This window comes from Notechis scutatus, chromosome Z (genome assembly GCF_049901735.1).
Source record: "Notechis scutatus isolate UNSWTSFEM ecotype Mainland chromosome Z, rNotScu1.2, whole genome shotgun sequence".
Lineage (NCBI taxonomy): Eukaryota > Metazoa > Chordata > Lepidosauria > Squamata > Elapidae > Notechis > Notechis scutatus.
Window position 1 is genome coordinate 64,141,906 of NC_142025.1, and position 15,168 is coordinate 64,157,073.

Here is a 15,168-nt window from a genome sequence, read left to right on the forward strand (position 1 = left end):
CTGTGCTGACCAATTGCCCCAGTGGTGGAATTCAATTTTTTTTACTACAGACATGATATTCTTCTGATTAAAATCGGAATTCCGATTTTTTGGGGAATTGCCCCCCCTCCCCCCCTTCTTCTCCTTCCCCTCCCCTCGGAGGCCCCGAGTCAGGAGTTGCTACCGCTGGTGCAGCTCTGCGTGGCTCCAGTCCCGCATTGCCTCAGGAAGGGAAAGGCAAAAAGGAAGAGCCGCGGTGGCGCTTTGCAACGGCAGCAGCGGCTCCTGGTTTGCCTTTCCCTTCCCGAGAGGCAACGTGGGACTGGAGCCGCACGACCGCGCCGGCGGTAGCAACTCCTGACAGCCCCAGCCGGATACCTGAGCGGAGCCCGGGCGGGCGGGCAGTGCGAGCGGAGGCCGCTGAGCGGCAGGAAAAGGGAGCTGGGCAGCGATTTCTTTTTTTTAAAACAAATTTTATTAATTTTAAAGACAAACAAATCATCATTAACCATTACATACTTAAACCTTTTTCCATTATAAATTTTACAAGTCAAATAAAACCTTATTTTATACAATATAATTCTATTTTAAACCATTTCCATATGAGCATACAAATACCTCTTATCCAGTTTCTCTTTACTTCTCTTTACTCTTATTCAATTTCACTATTATTATTTCATCTATTTCTTTCTGACTTGGTTACCATTATTCTCATTCTATATTTCTGCAAGGTTTTATTAATTCTCCCAGAAACATAAACACACAACACACAAACATATAAAAAATCTTTTAGGAAAGTAACTTGGCCCCAGGTACCTCTCTCTACATGGACTTCAATTATATTCATGCTCATCTTACATGTCATTACCTATTTTATTTACCATTCTATGTCTTCTATATTAGCTTCTCCACAGATTTCACTCTTCTTAATTCTATCTTATTTAATCCATCTTAATTTGAGTCATTATATTTGTATCTTTTGTCCATTCTTTATTACCCCTTTGTCTCATTCCTTATAATAAAAAAAGAATTTCTCCTGAAATCACTAATCAGAGTATGATGCCTTTCTATCTTCCCCCTAAATTAATTAGATTAACATTTAAAATAACACCTAATACCCAATCTGATTCTGCTTGGTACATTCTATCTACTAATTTTTTTTTTTAATAAAAGAAAAATAATAAGTCCAAAATGATTAAATACATAGTTAAATAATAGATCTAAATATTGAATCTTATAACATTCCCATTGCCTTTTCCAAAGACAAATGCTACAATAATAATTTTATAATAACATCAATACCATAGTCATATTAAACTCTTTAATTAAAACTCAATATTCTAAACATTCCCTTTAATATTTTATTAAATTTTAAAATCAATCATTACTAAACATTTCAACACTTTAATCTCTTATTAACTCTTAAACCATTCTAATTTTCTATTTCTGATACAAATGCTACAATACCATCTTATGTACCTTGCAAAATCTTTTTTAAAGAAATTGTACTTTACCCTTTGTCCCTAAAAAAGATTCCTCTTTTCCCATATGATTTCAAAACTTTGTGGCTTTTCTCCACCTTTAACCTTTCTTTCTTCCCCCACCAGACCTTTCTACCCCCCTTCTCCTAGCCTCTGCCTTACTGGCTTCCCTTCTCTGTTGTGTTCCTTTTTTCTGTTGTTTACTATCATTATATTGATTTTGCACCTTATTTTTCTCTTTCTTGAGTGTTTTTTTAAATCTTAAGTCCTTCATTTTCCTTCCTTCCTTTCTTCCTTCTTTCTTAGTTAAATTTTGAAATTCATTAAAGATGGCTTCTTCTTCTTCTTCTTCTTCTTCTTCTTCTTCTTCTTCTTCTTCTTCTTCTTCTTCTTCTTCTTCTTCTTCTTCTTCTTCTTCTTCTTCTTCTTCTTCTTCTTCTTCTTCTTCTTCTTCTTCTTCTTCTTCTTCTTCTTCTTCTTCTTCCTCCATCTGTTGTAGTGTTTGTTGATAGTTAGCAAGCGCCATTTCTAAAAAAGGGAAGGCTTCTTTCACACCATCTTTGCCATCTTTTTTTGTTTGCTCATATTCTTTTCTCAGTTCCTCAGCAGAAAAAGCCATTATAAATCTTTTCTTTTCTTTTCTTTTTTTCCCCCTCTTTCTTCTTGCAACAACCAAGATATTTCAAAAAAATAGAACAATCCCAAAGTCCTCAATCAATCCAAGCCAAGACAAAGTTCTCACTTTCTCTTCCTGGGGTAGTATCAATCAAAAAAAGAAAGTCCAAATCTGTATCTTAAAGCCTTATTGCAATATATTTCAGTCTTCAAATCCTTAAGGCATCTCCTCCAACAAAATCTTAACATATAAATATATTTTTTGTCCTCTCCCTTCCCACTTATCACATAAAGCCAGTTTTTACCTGAAAAAGACAGGTTTCTCAGTATCCACTTGTTGATTCCGTAGGGAAGGAGAGTAAACTTTCCTTTCAGCACCTCAAAATTGCCGCTTATTTTCTCTTCTGGAAAGAATCATTCAAAAAGCCATAATTTCCAGGAATTATGTTAAATATGTCTTAGAGTCCTGGGTCAACCAAGAAAAACTTTCACTCTCAAAGGCTTTCTCCTCTTCCTCCTGCGCATTCTTACCCAGCTGCCGGCTTCTTTGTGGCGGCCATTGCGGACCGCCGCTGCACCGTCTTGGGAAAAGGGGGTTCTGCCGGCTGGGGAGGGGGTCTGCAACACCCCCAAACCCCTCTCCGGATCCCCCCTATCTTCAGCCGCCCCTACAGGGCAGCCTTAGCTCCAAACCCGTCCGGATCGGAGCACCAAAAATGGCTAGCGCAGCAGGGATCACGCAGTATCGCGAATCCCTGCCGCTCGCGAAGCCGACAAACCGGAAGTCTGGGCAGCGATTTCTTGGCGCACGGTGGGGGGGGTCTCTTTTGGCCGTCCCGATTTTTTTTTTTCAGAGGGAATATCATGCCTGTTACTACCGGTTCTGTGGGCAAGGCTTATTTGGTGGGCATGGCTTAGGGTCACATGACTGGGTGGGTGTGGCTTGATGGCCATATGACAGGTGGTCATATGACTGGGTGTGGCTTGGTGGTTATGTGACTGGGTGGGTGTGGCCAACTCAATGTCACATGTCAAGGGGTCCCTCCCCTGGCCCCTCCCCTCCCAGCCATTCCTTGTCACACCCAGCCTCAACATAGTTCTGTAAAAATGGTGGCCACCTTTTGTTGACTTTATTATTTACGTACTATAGGTGTACTTTCATGGACCACTGAAAGGAGGAAATGGCTCATGTGCTTTGCCCAAGAGTGTGATAGGCAAGAGGCTTTTAGAAAGCTGCCAGAAAGAGGGGGGGTCAATGTATTTTCCAAAGCACCAGAAGGCAAACAATGTATTTTCCAAAGCAGGATGGAAATTGAACAGAGAGAGAAGCAACCTAAAAGTAAGGAGAAACTTCCTGACAGTGAGAACAATTAACCAGTGGAACTGCTTGCCACCAGATGTTCTGAGTCCTCCAACACTGGAAGTTTTTAACAAAAGACTGGACAGCCATTTCTCTGAAATGGTATAGAGTTCCCCCCAAGGTCCCTTCTAAGTGCTATTCTGTTATTCTGACACCTTTCCCAGGATCTCTACTCAGAATTTGGCACCCTCAGTTTTCCTGCCTGAGCAGGAGGTTGGACTTGAAGACCTCCATAGTCCCTTTTAACTCTGTTAAACGCACCTGTATTTATACTCTGGACTATTGACATGTAAACCCTGAAAAATACCTGGGCAAAAGAAAGGCAATAAAATCACTCTAGGTGTAGGGACAGTGTAAAATATTAATATATGATAAATAATGGAACAATTAAAAATAATAGCACTGAGTTTTTTCTCTCCCCCTCTTCCTTCTTTTTTTCTTTTCTCTTTCTCTCCCTTCCTGTTTCTTTCTTCCTTTTTCTCTCCTTCTCTCTCTCTTTCTTTTTTTCTTCCTTCCTTCCTTCCTTCCTTCCTTCCTTCCTTCCTTCCTTCCTATTTTTCTTTCTTTCTCTTTTTTTCCTCTGTTTCTTTCTCTCCCTCCCTCCCTCTTTGTTGCTCTTTCTTCCTTTCTTGCTCTTTCCTTCTTGCCCTTCCTCTCTTCCTCCCTTTCCTTCCTTGACTCACATACACACACCTTTTCTGGGAAGAACTTATTAGGCACATTCCAGAGCAGTGAGCGGCGGGACAATGAAGAAAGCAGCAGCCCCGGAACATCCATCTGCCCTCCCTTTCGAAGCACATGGCGGCGGTGGGAGCAGGGGTGGGTGGGTGTGCCTTAAAGGCAGGGAGAGATTTCTCTGCTGTGCTGGGACTGAGGGGGTAGCGGAGGCAATGGCAGGGGTGCCCCAAAAAGCAGGGAGAAAGCGAATGGAAAGCCTTTCTGTTCGCTATCTCTGCTGCGCTGGGGCTGAGCCACTGAGGGGCTGGTGGTGGTGGTAGTGGGTGGTGGTGCCCTGAAAGGCAGGGAGAGATTTCTCTGCTGTGCTGGGGCTGAGCCACTGAGGGGGCAGTGGTGGGGACGCCCGAAAGCAGGAAGAGCTTTCTCTGGTGCACTGGGACTGAGCCGCTGAGGTGGCAGCAGTGGGTGGGGGTGCCCCAAAAGGCAGGAAGAGCTTTCTCTGCCGCACTGGGGCTGGGGCTGAGGGGGTGGCAGTGGCAGCAGGTGGGGGTGCCCTGAATGGCAGTGAGAGCTTTCTCTGCTGTGCTGGGGCTGGGCTGAGGGGGCAGTGGCAAGGGCAGTGGGGTGCCCGAAAGACAGGGAGAAAGCGAACAGAAAGGCTTTCCATTCACTTTCTCTGCTGCACTGGGGCTGAGGCTGGGGCTGAGGGGGCAGCGGAGGCAGTGGCAGGAGCGCCCCGAAAGGCAGCGAGAAAGCAAACGGAAAGCCTTTCCATTCACTTTCTCTGCTGTGCTGGGGCTGAGAGGGGCAGTGGAGGCGGGTGAGGGTGCCCTGAAAGGGAGGCCGGGAACACTTGGGGCTGCTTCCCTTAGCCACGCTGCAGCCACTGCTGTCCCCCCCACCCTCTGGACTGGCCCAAAAAAGACGCCCCACCTTGGCCTCCCACCCGGAAAGTCCCGGGCATTGGGGGAGAGACCTGGAAAGGCCCTGGGCAGTGGGAGGGGGGGAGGCCTGGAAAGGCCCCAGTGGGTGGGCAAGGGCCTAGTGTAATGCAGGCTTACCTGTGAGCAGGGCAGGCAGATCAGGGCTGCTCAGTTGGGGTGCAGGCACCACGTGGGGAAGTCAGGTTAGGCAAGCCATGAAGGGCCCAGTGTGCCACATAGGAAGGGAAGAGTGACTGGGCGGGGCAAGTGGCGGACAGACGAGCTGCGTGAGCGAGCGAGCATCAGGTGGGTGGGGCAAGTGAGCGACTAGGGACTGGGGAATTGGTTCAGGGGCATGGCCAGCCAGTTCCATGAGCCATGCCAAATTCTTGCTACCGGGTTACCAGAACTACTGCGAACCGGCTGAATACCACCTCTGAATTGCCCCCCATCTTCACCTGAATCTTCAATAAATCACTAAAGATGTACTATGTTCCTTTCTGCTTCAAACACTCTACTATCATCCCAGTGCCAAAGAAGCCCTCCATCAAGGAACTGAATGACCAGACCAGTTGCTCTAACTTCTGTAGTTATGAAAACCTTTGAAAGGCTAGTTCTGTCCCACCTGAAAACCATCATGGATCTGCTATTAGATCCCCTGCAATTTGCATTTTGAGCAAATCAAACAGATGATGTTGTTAATATGGCTCTGCACTACATCATTATTACCATCATTCCAGATGTTGTTCTAACTAAACTAAACCAGGTAGTGGTACCTGAACACACTTGTAAGTCGATAAGCTTCCTAACAGACAGGAAGCAGCAAGTGAAGCTAGGCAGAATCACATCTGATATCTGTAAAATTAGCACACACACACACACACACCAAGGTTGTGTGCTTTCTCTATTTCTCCCTATATACCAAAGGTCTAAACGATCCATTTGTTAAAATACTGATGTTTGCAGATGATACAACAATGATTGGTCTCATTTGAGACAACAATGAATCCGTATACAGATGGGAGATTATACAACTTGCCTCGTGGTGTGACTGGAACAATCTGGAACTGAACACACTCAAAACCGTAATAATGGTGGTAGACTTTAGGAGAATCCTACCATACTAGCACCTTTTACAATACTAGACAACACAGTATCAACAGTAGAGACCTTCAAATTTTTAGGTTCTATCATAACTCAAGACATAAAATGGACATCTAACCAAAAACGTCATCAAAAAAGCACAATAAAGAAAGTTCTTTCTGCACCAACTCAGAAAGCTGAAACTGCCCAAGGAGCTGTTGATACAGTTCTACAGAGGAATTATTGAGTCTGTCATCTGCACCTCTATAACTGTCTGGTTCGGTTCTACAACCCAACAAGACAGACACAGACACAGACTTCAGAGAATTAGGACTACAGAAAAAACAATTATAACCTGTATAAACATCAAGGACCTGTATATTGCATGAGTAAAAAAGAGGGCTGTGAAAATATTTATAGACCCCTCACATCCTGGACATAAATTGTTTCAACTCCTACCCTTAAAACAATGCAATAGAGCACTACACACCAGAACTAGACATAAGAACAGTTTTTTCCCAAATGCCATCACTTTGCTAAACAAATAATTCCTTCGACACTGTCAAACTATTTACTAAGTCTGCATTACTATTACTATTAATCTTTCCATCCTTCCCTTCACCCATCTCTTCCCACTTATGACTGACTGTAACTTTGTTGCTTGTATCCTTACGATTTTGTTGACTGTTTCCTAGTATGATTTGATTGCTTATTGTACCCTATTACTATATTCTATATACTATATACCCTTATGTGTTCTGACCAAGGCTTCCTGAGACAGTAACAATCACACGCTGTTCCCAAAAACCTTTTGTTTTATTTCAATGGCTGTGAATTATATTACAGCCTATAATGAGTCCCAAACAGTTTATGAATAGTCCAACAGAAGTCTGCCAGTCTTTCGGGATAAGGCTGATAAGCACCCACCTTTATCTCCCTTGAAATGCTGCCAATGACTAAATTGCCAATTAGCTGTAAAAGGCCAAACATGGAGCTTCAGAGTTTAAACCAACCAGGAAGAACAAAGTTGCTTTCTGAAAAGGCTCATGTCACTTTGCTCCTCTTTTGTTTTATGGGAGGAGCCAATCATCTCCAAGCCTTACTCTCGAGTCGTCCCTTTTGTCTTAACTGTTCTTGCCTTCTGGCAGCTCTGTGCAAGTGCACACTGGGAACAGGCTCCCCGTTCCTCTGCCTCGCTGTCAGATTCTGGAAGTTCCGGAGTCAGCACAATTGGCCCTAGCCTCATCTCTGTCGGATGCAGGTCCTTGTCTGAGCCCTCCCCAGACTCCAGAACTGGCCCATGTTCCTCCCCACTGTCTGACTCTGCTGCCAGCTATGCAGGCCACCGGTGGACCACAACACTATGACTACATAACCCTATAACTATTATTAAGTGTTCTATCCTATGATTTTTGACGAATGTATCTTTTCTTTTATATACACTGAGAGCATATGCACCAGGACAAATTCCTTGTGTGCCCAATCACACTAGGCCAATAAAGAATTCTATTCTTTAAAGAATTCTATTCTATTCTATTATTGAACTTTTTAGAAAAATGAAAAGGGAAACAAAGTTATTTGGGTTGTGTATAAAATGAAAAGCACTGTGCCTTGAATGGAAAGCAAATCCTTGCATTCTCAAAATTTTTCTGAAGTGTTCAGGTCTCGTTATTTTTTTTTAAGGAAATCTGGAACATCTTTTAGAATCAAGGATCTCATGGGATAAGTTCACTGTTCATAAGACTTTTTGGGCTTTCAAGGTTGCTTTCTTCTTCTGTGCAATCATGTCTGATTCTTGGACTTAAATAGGACCTTGCAATTTTCTTGGCAAGGTTTTTCAGAAGTGGTTTGCCATTGCTTACTTTCTAGGGATGAGAGAAAGTGAGTGGCCCAAGGTTATCCAGTTGGATTTATGTATAAGGCAGCACTAGAACTCATAGTCTCCTGGATCTAACCTGATGCCTTAACCATTACACCAAACTGGCCCTCAGTGGGATATGCAGGTCAAATCTAATGTATGTAACTACATTCCTATAGCAGTTCCCATGCAGTATATCATATCTATCTGCCCCACTTTTTCCCTTTCTTCCTCTCACTCTTCCAGATGGCATGAATCAAAATTATGGAATTCCACAATAAATTAGGTTGGGTTTTGTTCAACAAATTCTACTTATATGTATTTTAACTGCAAACTATACTTGTGAGCTTTGGATTGGTAAGCTTATCCTCTTAAGAGTCTAAACCAGCAACCATTGTAATGATCCTTTTCACATTCAAATTCACATCTGATATTTGTTTAGAACTCGATGATAATCATGAATATATTCACCTGAGAAACACTTGAGAGTCTGATTAGTAAAGGAGAAAATTCTTTTTGTTGAGTAGTGGCTTGTAACTGGAAAATTAACATCCTCCTGAGGAAAAATTAAAGCGATAATGTTTTGTCTAGTTTTAAAGGAGGAAGAGAAGGTTTTGCCAGATATTTAGAGATGAACTTTTTTTTAACAGATAAAAGTACTTTTTAAACTTGTTTTCATGAAAGTCTGTGCATGGGAAAAAGTGATGAGAATTCTAGCACTTTATGTTTAACTTGTAGCACAATGCAATGAAATATCTTTCTGTAGAATTGTGTTTTAAATTTCAGTATTATTAAATATGACTTTTTAGTTAATACTGTAAAATATCTACTTCATTAATCTTATTTAAGCCAATATGACTTTAAAATTTTTAGATTCAACTGCAATTTCCAATTTACAAAGCAGTGAGCTTTATCAAAATGTAGTGATTTACACACATTTGTACTACTGAACCTCAAAAGATTTGATATTTATTGATTAATCATTATCACACCCATGTTTCTCTTATTTTCTATAACAATTCCACAAATGCTGAAAATATCATTTATTGTGCAGAAATAAAGATATTTTTTCCAGTAATCATTAACAATATTTCCATTGGAATTAATACATAGGGAAATAATAAACAGTGAAATATATTTCAACAGCATGGAGCAATATAATGAGGAATACAGTATTTTTCAAATAAAATGGCAATAGTATGGAAAGTAGCATTGGATTATTGTTTTCATAGCTGGTCATGCAAATTTGTCCAATGGGTTCTTTTAAAAGAAAACAATGATAACATTACAAAATCTTTTGCAGGATTGAGTTGGCCACATCCAGAGAATCATCTTTCACCAAAACAATATCATAGGACTCCATATATTTTTCCAGCAGTTCTTCAACCTAGATTTTAAAATGTGAAGAAAAAAATTATGTGAAAAACCAAACTGACATTCTTTATATATTTCTTCAGTATATTTTTTTCTATTTCTATTTCTCTCTTTTCCTATTTTCTTTTCTGTACTTTCTACTCTCACTTTTTATTCTTTTCAGTTTGTATTTTTACTATTGTATCTTCAATAAAATTAAATAAAATGAAATGGGCAAGCACAGATGCAAGACGTTTGCTGAAGAAAATTTCAGAACCATTCATATATAAATTAGATTGAGCTTAAGTTAAGCAATCACATCATTTTGTTGTTTGTCAATTGTAACAATATAAATATACTTCTATTAGTTTAGATGATTAAAATCTAAAGCCACAAATTAAAGAGCAATGAAATTATTTGTAGTTTATTTTTTCTTTCGTTTTAAATGAAACGTTGTGTAGTTTCAGCCCAAATTTAGAAATAATTTTATTTTGTCTAATTTAAAGAAAGGGAGTTGAATTAAAAGATCTTTCCACATTTTCATTTGTGCATTACATTTGAACAAAATAGCTGTGTTTAGGGAGAAAATACAGATGTTTTTAAACTATAGAGCTTTTTAAAAGGTTTTTTTTTTCACATTTTAAAAGTTGTGGAAAGATCTTTTAATTTCATATATATAATTGAACTCCCTTTCTTTAAATTAGACAAAAAAACAGAGCTTGATTTCTTTTCCTTCTCACAAGACTTTTTAATAAACTTTTGTCACTCTTGTTTTGTTTACATATGTCTTAACTCTTAAAATATCCGGTGGTTTCTTTTATACTGTTACATCTTTTTTCATATTGTTCCTGTAGCCTGTCATACTATAATTGTAATAATGTAACAGTTTATAATGGTAAATCGAGCTTTTGTCTTCTCCTTTAACTGTAATCTTTAGTTCTGTCTAGTATCCAATTTTTAAAATCTTACTTTAAAAAAAAATCATAACTAGTATTATGATAATATTATAAAATCAGTATTATTGTAATACTAATGCAGTATCAGAAGTTTCAGTTCAATTGTATAGAATGTGAAAGATGTATGTTTTTGTTTTATTTTTATAGTTTTCTTATGTATGATGTACACTGAAGATAGCATTTAATTTTGTTCGAGGTACAATGACAATAAACTAAACTAAACTAAATCAAATCAAAAGCTTTTTCCCACATTGAAGATTCTTTATAATCTTATTTCAATTTTATATCTTACTGTTTGTAATTTTTTAAAATCAAAGTTTTATTCATCCTTTTGTTTATTCCATTTTTTAAAGTTCTTTAAACGTGATTTTTTTTCATTAAGGATTGAAGGAAAATTCACCAAGATTCAAAGATTTCTAATTGCTAAAAAGAACTTAAGAAGTAATTTCCAAAAGTAATTAGAACAATATGTGAATTTAGTGTCCTTCCAAAGATGCTGACTGCTATTTGGGCAAAATGGCTATTTCCTCATTTCCTCAAGCTCTAGATATGCTGGAGGGCTATTTCCTTGCAGTCTCCTCAGGAAGAACAGCTGCTTGAAGCATTTGTGACTGATCTTCCAGAAAGGATCAAAGAGCCAGCCTCGGGAAGAAGGCATGACATGGCCTGCAGCTGCCTGTAGGATCAAGTTGGATGTACCTCATCAGCATTAGAAGATAGTGTTCAACTGAGTATGGCAGACTCTGTAGAGCATAGGAAGGTGGGGGCAACAGGGATTTATGCTATGATACTGGGATGGTTAATCACAGGGTGGGGCTTGAGGCAATATATCCTAGCAGCAGTGATAGTGTGACTGAAATAGAGGCCTGTGGCTGGTGGCAATTGGCTGAGATTGTTGAACACTCAGGCCTCTATTTCAGCCCTAGACCTGACATGTTGCTGAGGAGTGCCACAGTGCAGGGCAGCCAAAAAGACATAGGTGAGAAGAGTTAAAGCACTCCTGTAATCATAAGTGTGGGTGGATTTCCAAGCATTCAAATTTTGACCATGTGGTTATGGGGACACTGCAACAACTAACTAGGAACCAATCATAAGTCCATTTTTTCAGCACCATTTACAACTTCAAGTGGTTGCTAAATGATCATATGTCAAGAATTACGTTTATTTAAAATTCAGCTTAATTGTTCAAGGCCTCCTACATAAATATTACCTGCTGCTGGCAAAATAAGGATTTGGAAGTTGTCTGAATACCCTGTGAAGATGGCATTATTTTAATTACTTACTAAATTTGAAAATAGACTCATCCAACTAAGCTGCAATTGGATTTAGTATATTTTAGCTATATTTTTTCAACAAAACATGCATGACAATCAACATGACAACTTTTTACACACTTACTTTATCATTCAGATATCCAATCTTAAGAATATGTTCAACATTTGCCACTCCATCTGCCATTGTTAAGTCTCCTTGAGAATCTCCAAGTAATATGATATTGCTGTTGTCTTTTAATTGTTTAAAGTACTCTGTATTTTTCAATGCCCCATCATGTTTGTTGTAAACATGAATTAATTCTCCTTTAAATCCTTTCAATATGCCCTATTGAAGATGACAGAAATTATTCCTAAGTAACCAGGCAAAAACAGTAATAACATATATACTTTTAGAATATTTCCAAGACAATTTTCTCTTTCCACCAACTCTAAACATATTTTCATTATATATATATATATATAATACTGAGAATAAAATACTTCTATTGAAGCCTAGATAATGGCTATCTTATTTATTTTTATATATATTTCAGATTGCCAAAAATTCTGTGTAACTAATAATCAGAAATATCACTGAGCAACCCTCCTCTCCTATGTCTAATATATTTAAACATAAAATAAATCAACATTATATTTATTAAAAAAATAAAAATGTGACCCTTTAAAATTCATATCTTCAGTTACATGTCTTTTTCCTGCACTTGATGGAATAAATGGGTCTTAACTAATCCCCTAAAAGCCAAAAAGGAAGGAGCAGACTAGATTTCCATGAGGAAATAATTTCAGAGTATGAAATCAGTGAGCAAAAATAAACATTTTGAAAACCCATCAGATAGATAGGATCTTCAATAAATTGATTACATAATTCAATCTGATTGGACAGGCAGATAATGTTAGAAGAAGGTCCTTGAAATAACTTGGAATCATGTATATCTTTAAAATTACAACATCATTTTATCTTATTGAGAAGCAAACTGGAAATAAATGTAATTGCCAAAGCAATGAGGTCACCTGAGGATGTAAGGATATATATTCTAGGGAATCATGGAGATAACCTAGGAGAAGGGAATCCAAATGATATTAGGGAAACACCAGATAAAACACACACTAAACATGTTTGAAATTTAGTGTAACAAATAGCTTCTCCCTCCTCTACAACTCCCTGGGATATAAGAAGAAGGGTCTTCTTATAGTCCAAGGGTGAGGTCAAATGCATCATCAGTTTGGAGTCACAACGCTTCTACAAGAGAACTAAGTCCAGTCCCCTTGAATTCCATTGATTTTTATCTAGGCTCACTTTTCCTTGACTGTTAATAGACCAGATTTTTGTGTATAGGTTGCATGTAACAAATCCGAAGTCCTTTGAACTAAACTCCTCTTCCTGGTTATTTGTGCCTGACAGAAAGGAAGGAAGTCCAAGCAGACTTGCAAAATTTTGTTGTTTTATAGTTCTGGTGGTCATATGGAGTCTGTTCCTTGATCTGGAAGAGCTGACATATATCCATTAATGAGAAAGCCCCCAGATTTTGTATCAGCTGTAGCTTCAAAGGCAATCACATGTAGAACACTTTGCAGTAATCCAGATGGGAGGTAAGAAAAAGGCATGGATACATCAGAGTTAGTTTGGTCTAGTGATTAAGGCACCAAACTAAAAAGTGGGAGATCATGAGTTTAATCATGAAAGCCAGCTAGGTATCCTTGCAACAGTAACTCTCTTTCAGCCCAACCCACCTCAACAGGGTTGTGGTTGTGGTGAAAATAGGAAGAGAAAGGTGGATTGGATATGTTTGCCTTGACAAGATGTTACAAATAACACCCTGAGTTGTTTGTAAAAATAATAAAGGTGGGATATAATAAATAAATAAATGTAAGCAGAGCCTCCCAAGTCAAGAATGGCTGCAATTGGATAGAAAAATATATAACTATATAAAAACCCTCTAAACTACAGTTTTTATATGCTAAACAAGTAGGAGCTGTGTATCCAGGTTACCTCCATATGGCAAACCACATTTGAATAGGAGAGTTCAACTTGGTTTTTAAGAAGACATTAAAACTGAGTGAGAGTAGAGAGTCCCAAGACATTCCACAAAGTAGAGATTTCTGAGAAGATAACTCTCCCTATCCAGACTGGAACTACCACCTCAGAAAGAACCACTACACTATATTTCCCAATCGACAGAGTGGTTAAGAAGAAAAACAGTATTTACTGTGTCAAAAACTTCTAAGAGATTAAGGAGAGTTTTAGTTCCCCTCAACCTGATTTTAACAAATTTGCAAACTAATTAATATATTCTAAGAATACTGACTCTATCCTTTTTCTTTCTTTTCTCAAAATTTTTTCCCTCTCTTCCTCTTCTCTCTTCTTTCTTTTTCTTTCTTTTGCTTATTTGTGTATGTATTGTGACTGGTTTTAATTGTAAAAATTAATAAACTATATTTATATATATAAAAAAAGAATACTGACCCTATCAAGTGAAGCATATAATTATAACTCTAAATTGGAAATATGTATGTAACATTTTTATATGTTTTGAAAGATTCTTATATACCTTAGTAAATGATAATGTAATCTACAATTGCACTTTGTATTTGACATTTTCATACTCACATTATCATCAAAATCCATAAAGTTGGAAACTACTTTGACATTGGAATGGTAGACACCTGCTTGGTGAATAATCTGTTCCAGGATGTCTCCAATCCCAGCAGAAAATATAAATACTGGGACATTGTGTTCATGAAGTTTGTCAAAAAAAAATTCATACCCCTCTCTGTAAAACAGGATAGTTATTTGTAAAAAATTGAATTAAAATCTGACAGTAATTTTTTTTCTGAAATAAGTATTGAATAACTCCTATTCTCAGTTTCAGAATAAACAAGATAGTAGTAACTGGCATCTTATTAGTTATGAAGCCAAGGATTCAATATTTTAAGAGTATTTTATTTTTAAAAGAAATGACCTGTGGATTATTTTGGAAACCAGTTGAAAAATTTGCTTTGTTTGATCATTCTAGTCTGATTTCTGTTTGTACAGATACTCATTTTTATTTTGCTATATAAGTGACTCAAGGGAAAAAAACCCTGTCTTTGAAAAGGGTGAAACAGAAATCCCAGAAATCCAGAATGGATCTTCTGCACCTTTCTTATAGAAATAAGATAAAATAGAGAAAGAAAAAAACAAAACCTTTCTTGTGCAATATCTGCTTTCCTATTCCTTGGATCTGAGTACATGCAATAATAGTGCAACACTTAGAAAGAACATAGACTAGTGTCTAAACTTCTGGACCTTAGATTTTCTTATTCAATCTGCCTTGGAATTATGGATTTCCTGTCTGGCTGCTCACAGAGGGTCAGATTAGGTAATCATACCTCTTCAGCCACTGGTACACCGCGTGTTGAGTCCCTTACTCTATACTCTTTATGTGCATGACTGCATTCCCGCTCATGCTAAGTAATACTATTACTAAATTTGCTGATGATACAACAGTGGTGGGACTCATCTCCGGGGGGGATGAGTCTGTCTACAGAGATGAGTTGGACCGGTTGCTTTGTGGTGTGGAGACAATAACTTGATCCTCAACACCAATAAGATCAAGGAGCTTATAGTG

General features: G+C 38.3%; 1 protein-coding gene across 11 annotated transcripts in view; it reads right to left on the minus strand.

The window, feature by feature from the left end:
* Window positions 1–8,928: 8,928 nt before the first annotated feature.
* NT5C3A (5'-nucleotidase, cytosolic IIIA) overlaps window positions 8,929–15,168 on the minus strand; it is a 118,353-nt gene continuing 112,113 nt past the window's right edge. For 10 of the 11 annotated variants that reach the window (XM_087946220.1, XM_087946217.1, XM_087946214.1 and 7 more), the window contains 3 exons: window positions 14,169–14,331; window positions 11,685–11,885; window positions 8,929–9,364 (listed from right to left, as the gene is read on the minus strand). In XM_087946220.1, the coding sequence (XP_087802346.1) occupies window positions 9,263–9,364; window positions 11,685–11,885; window positions 14,169–14,331 (466 nt within the window). In that variant the 3' untranslated portion in view covers window positions 8,929–9,262. The remainder of the gene's footprint in view (window positions 9,365–11,684; window positions 11,886–14,168; window positions 14,332–15,168) is intronic. The other variant, XM_087946222.1, reaches the window with a different exon arrangement.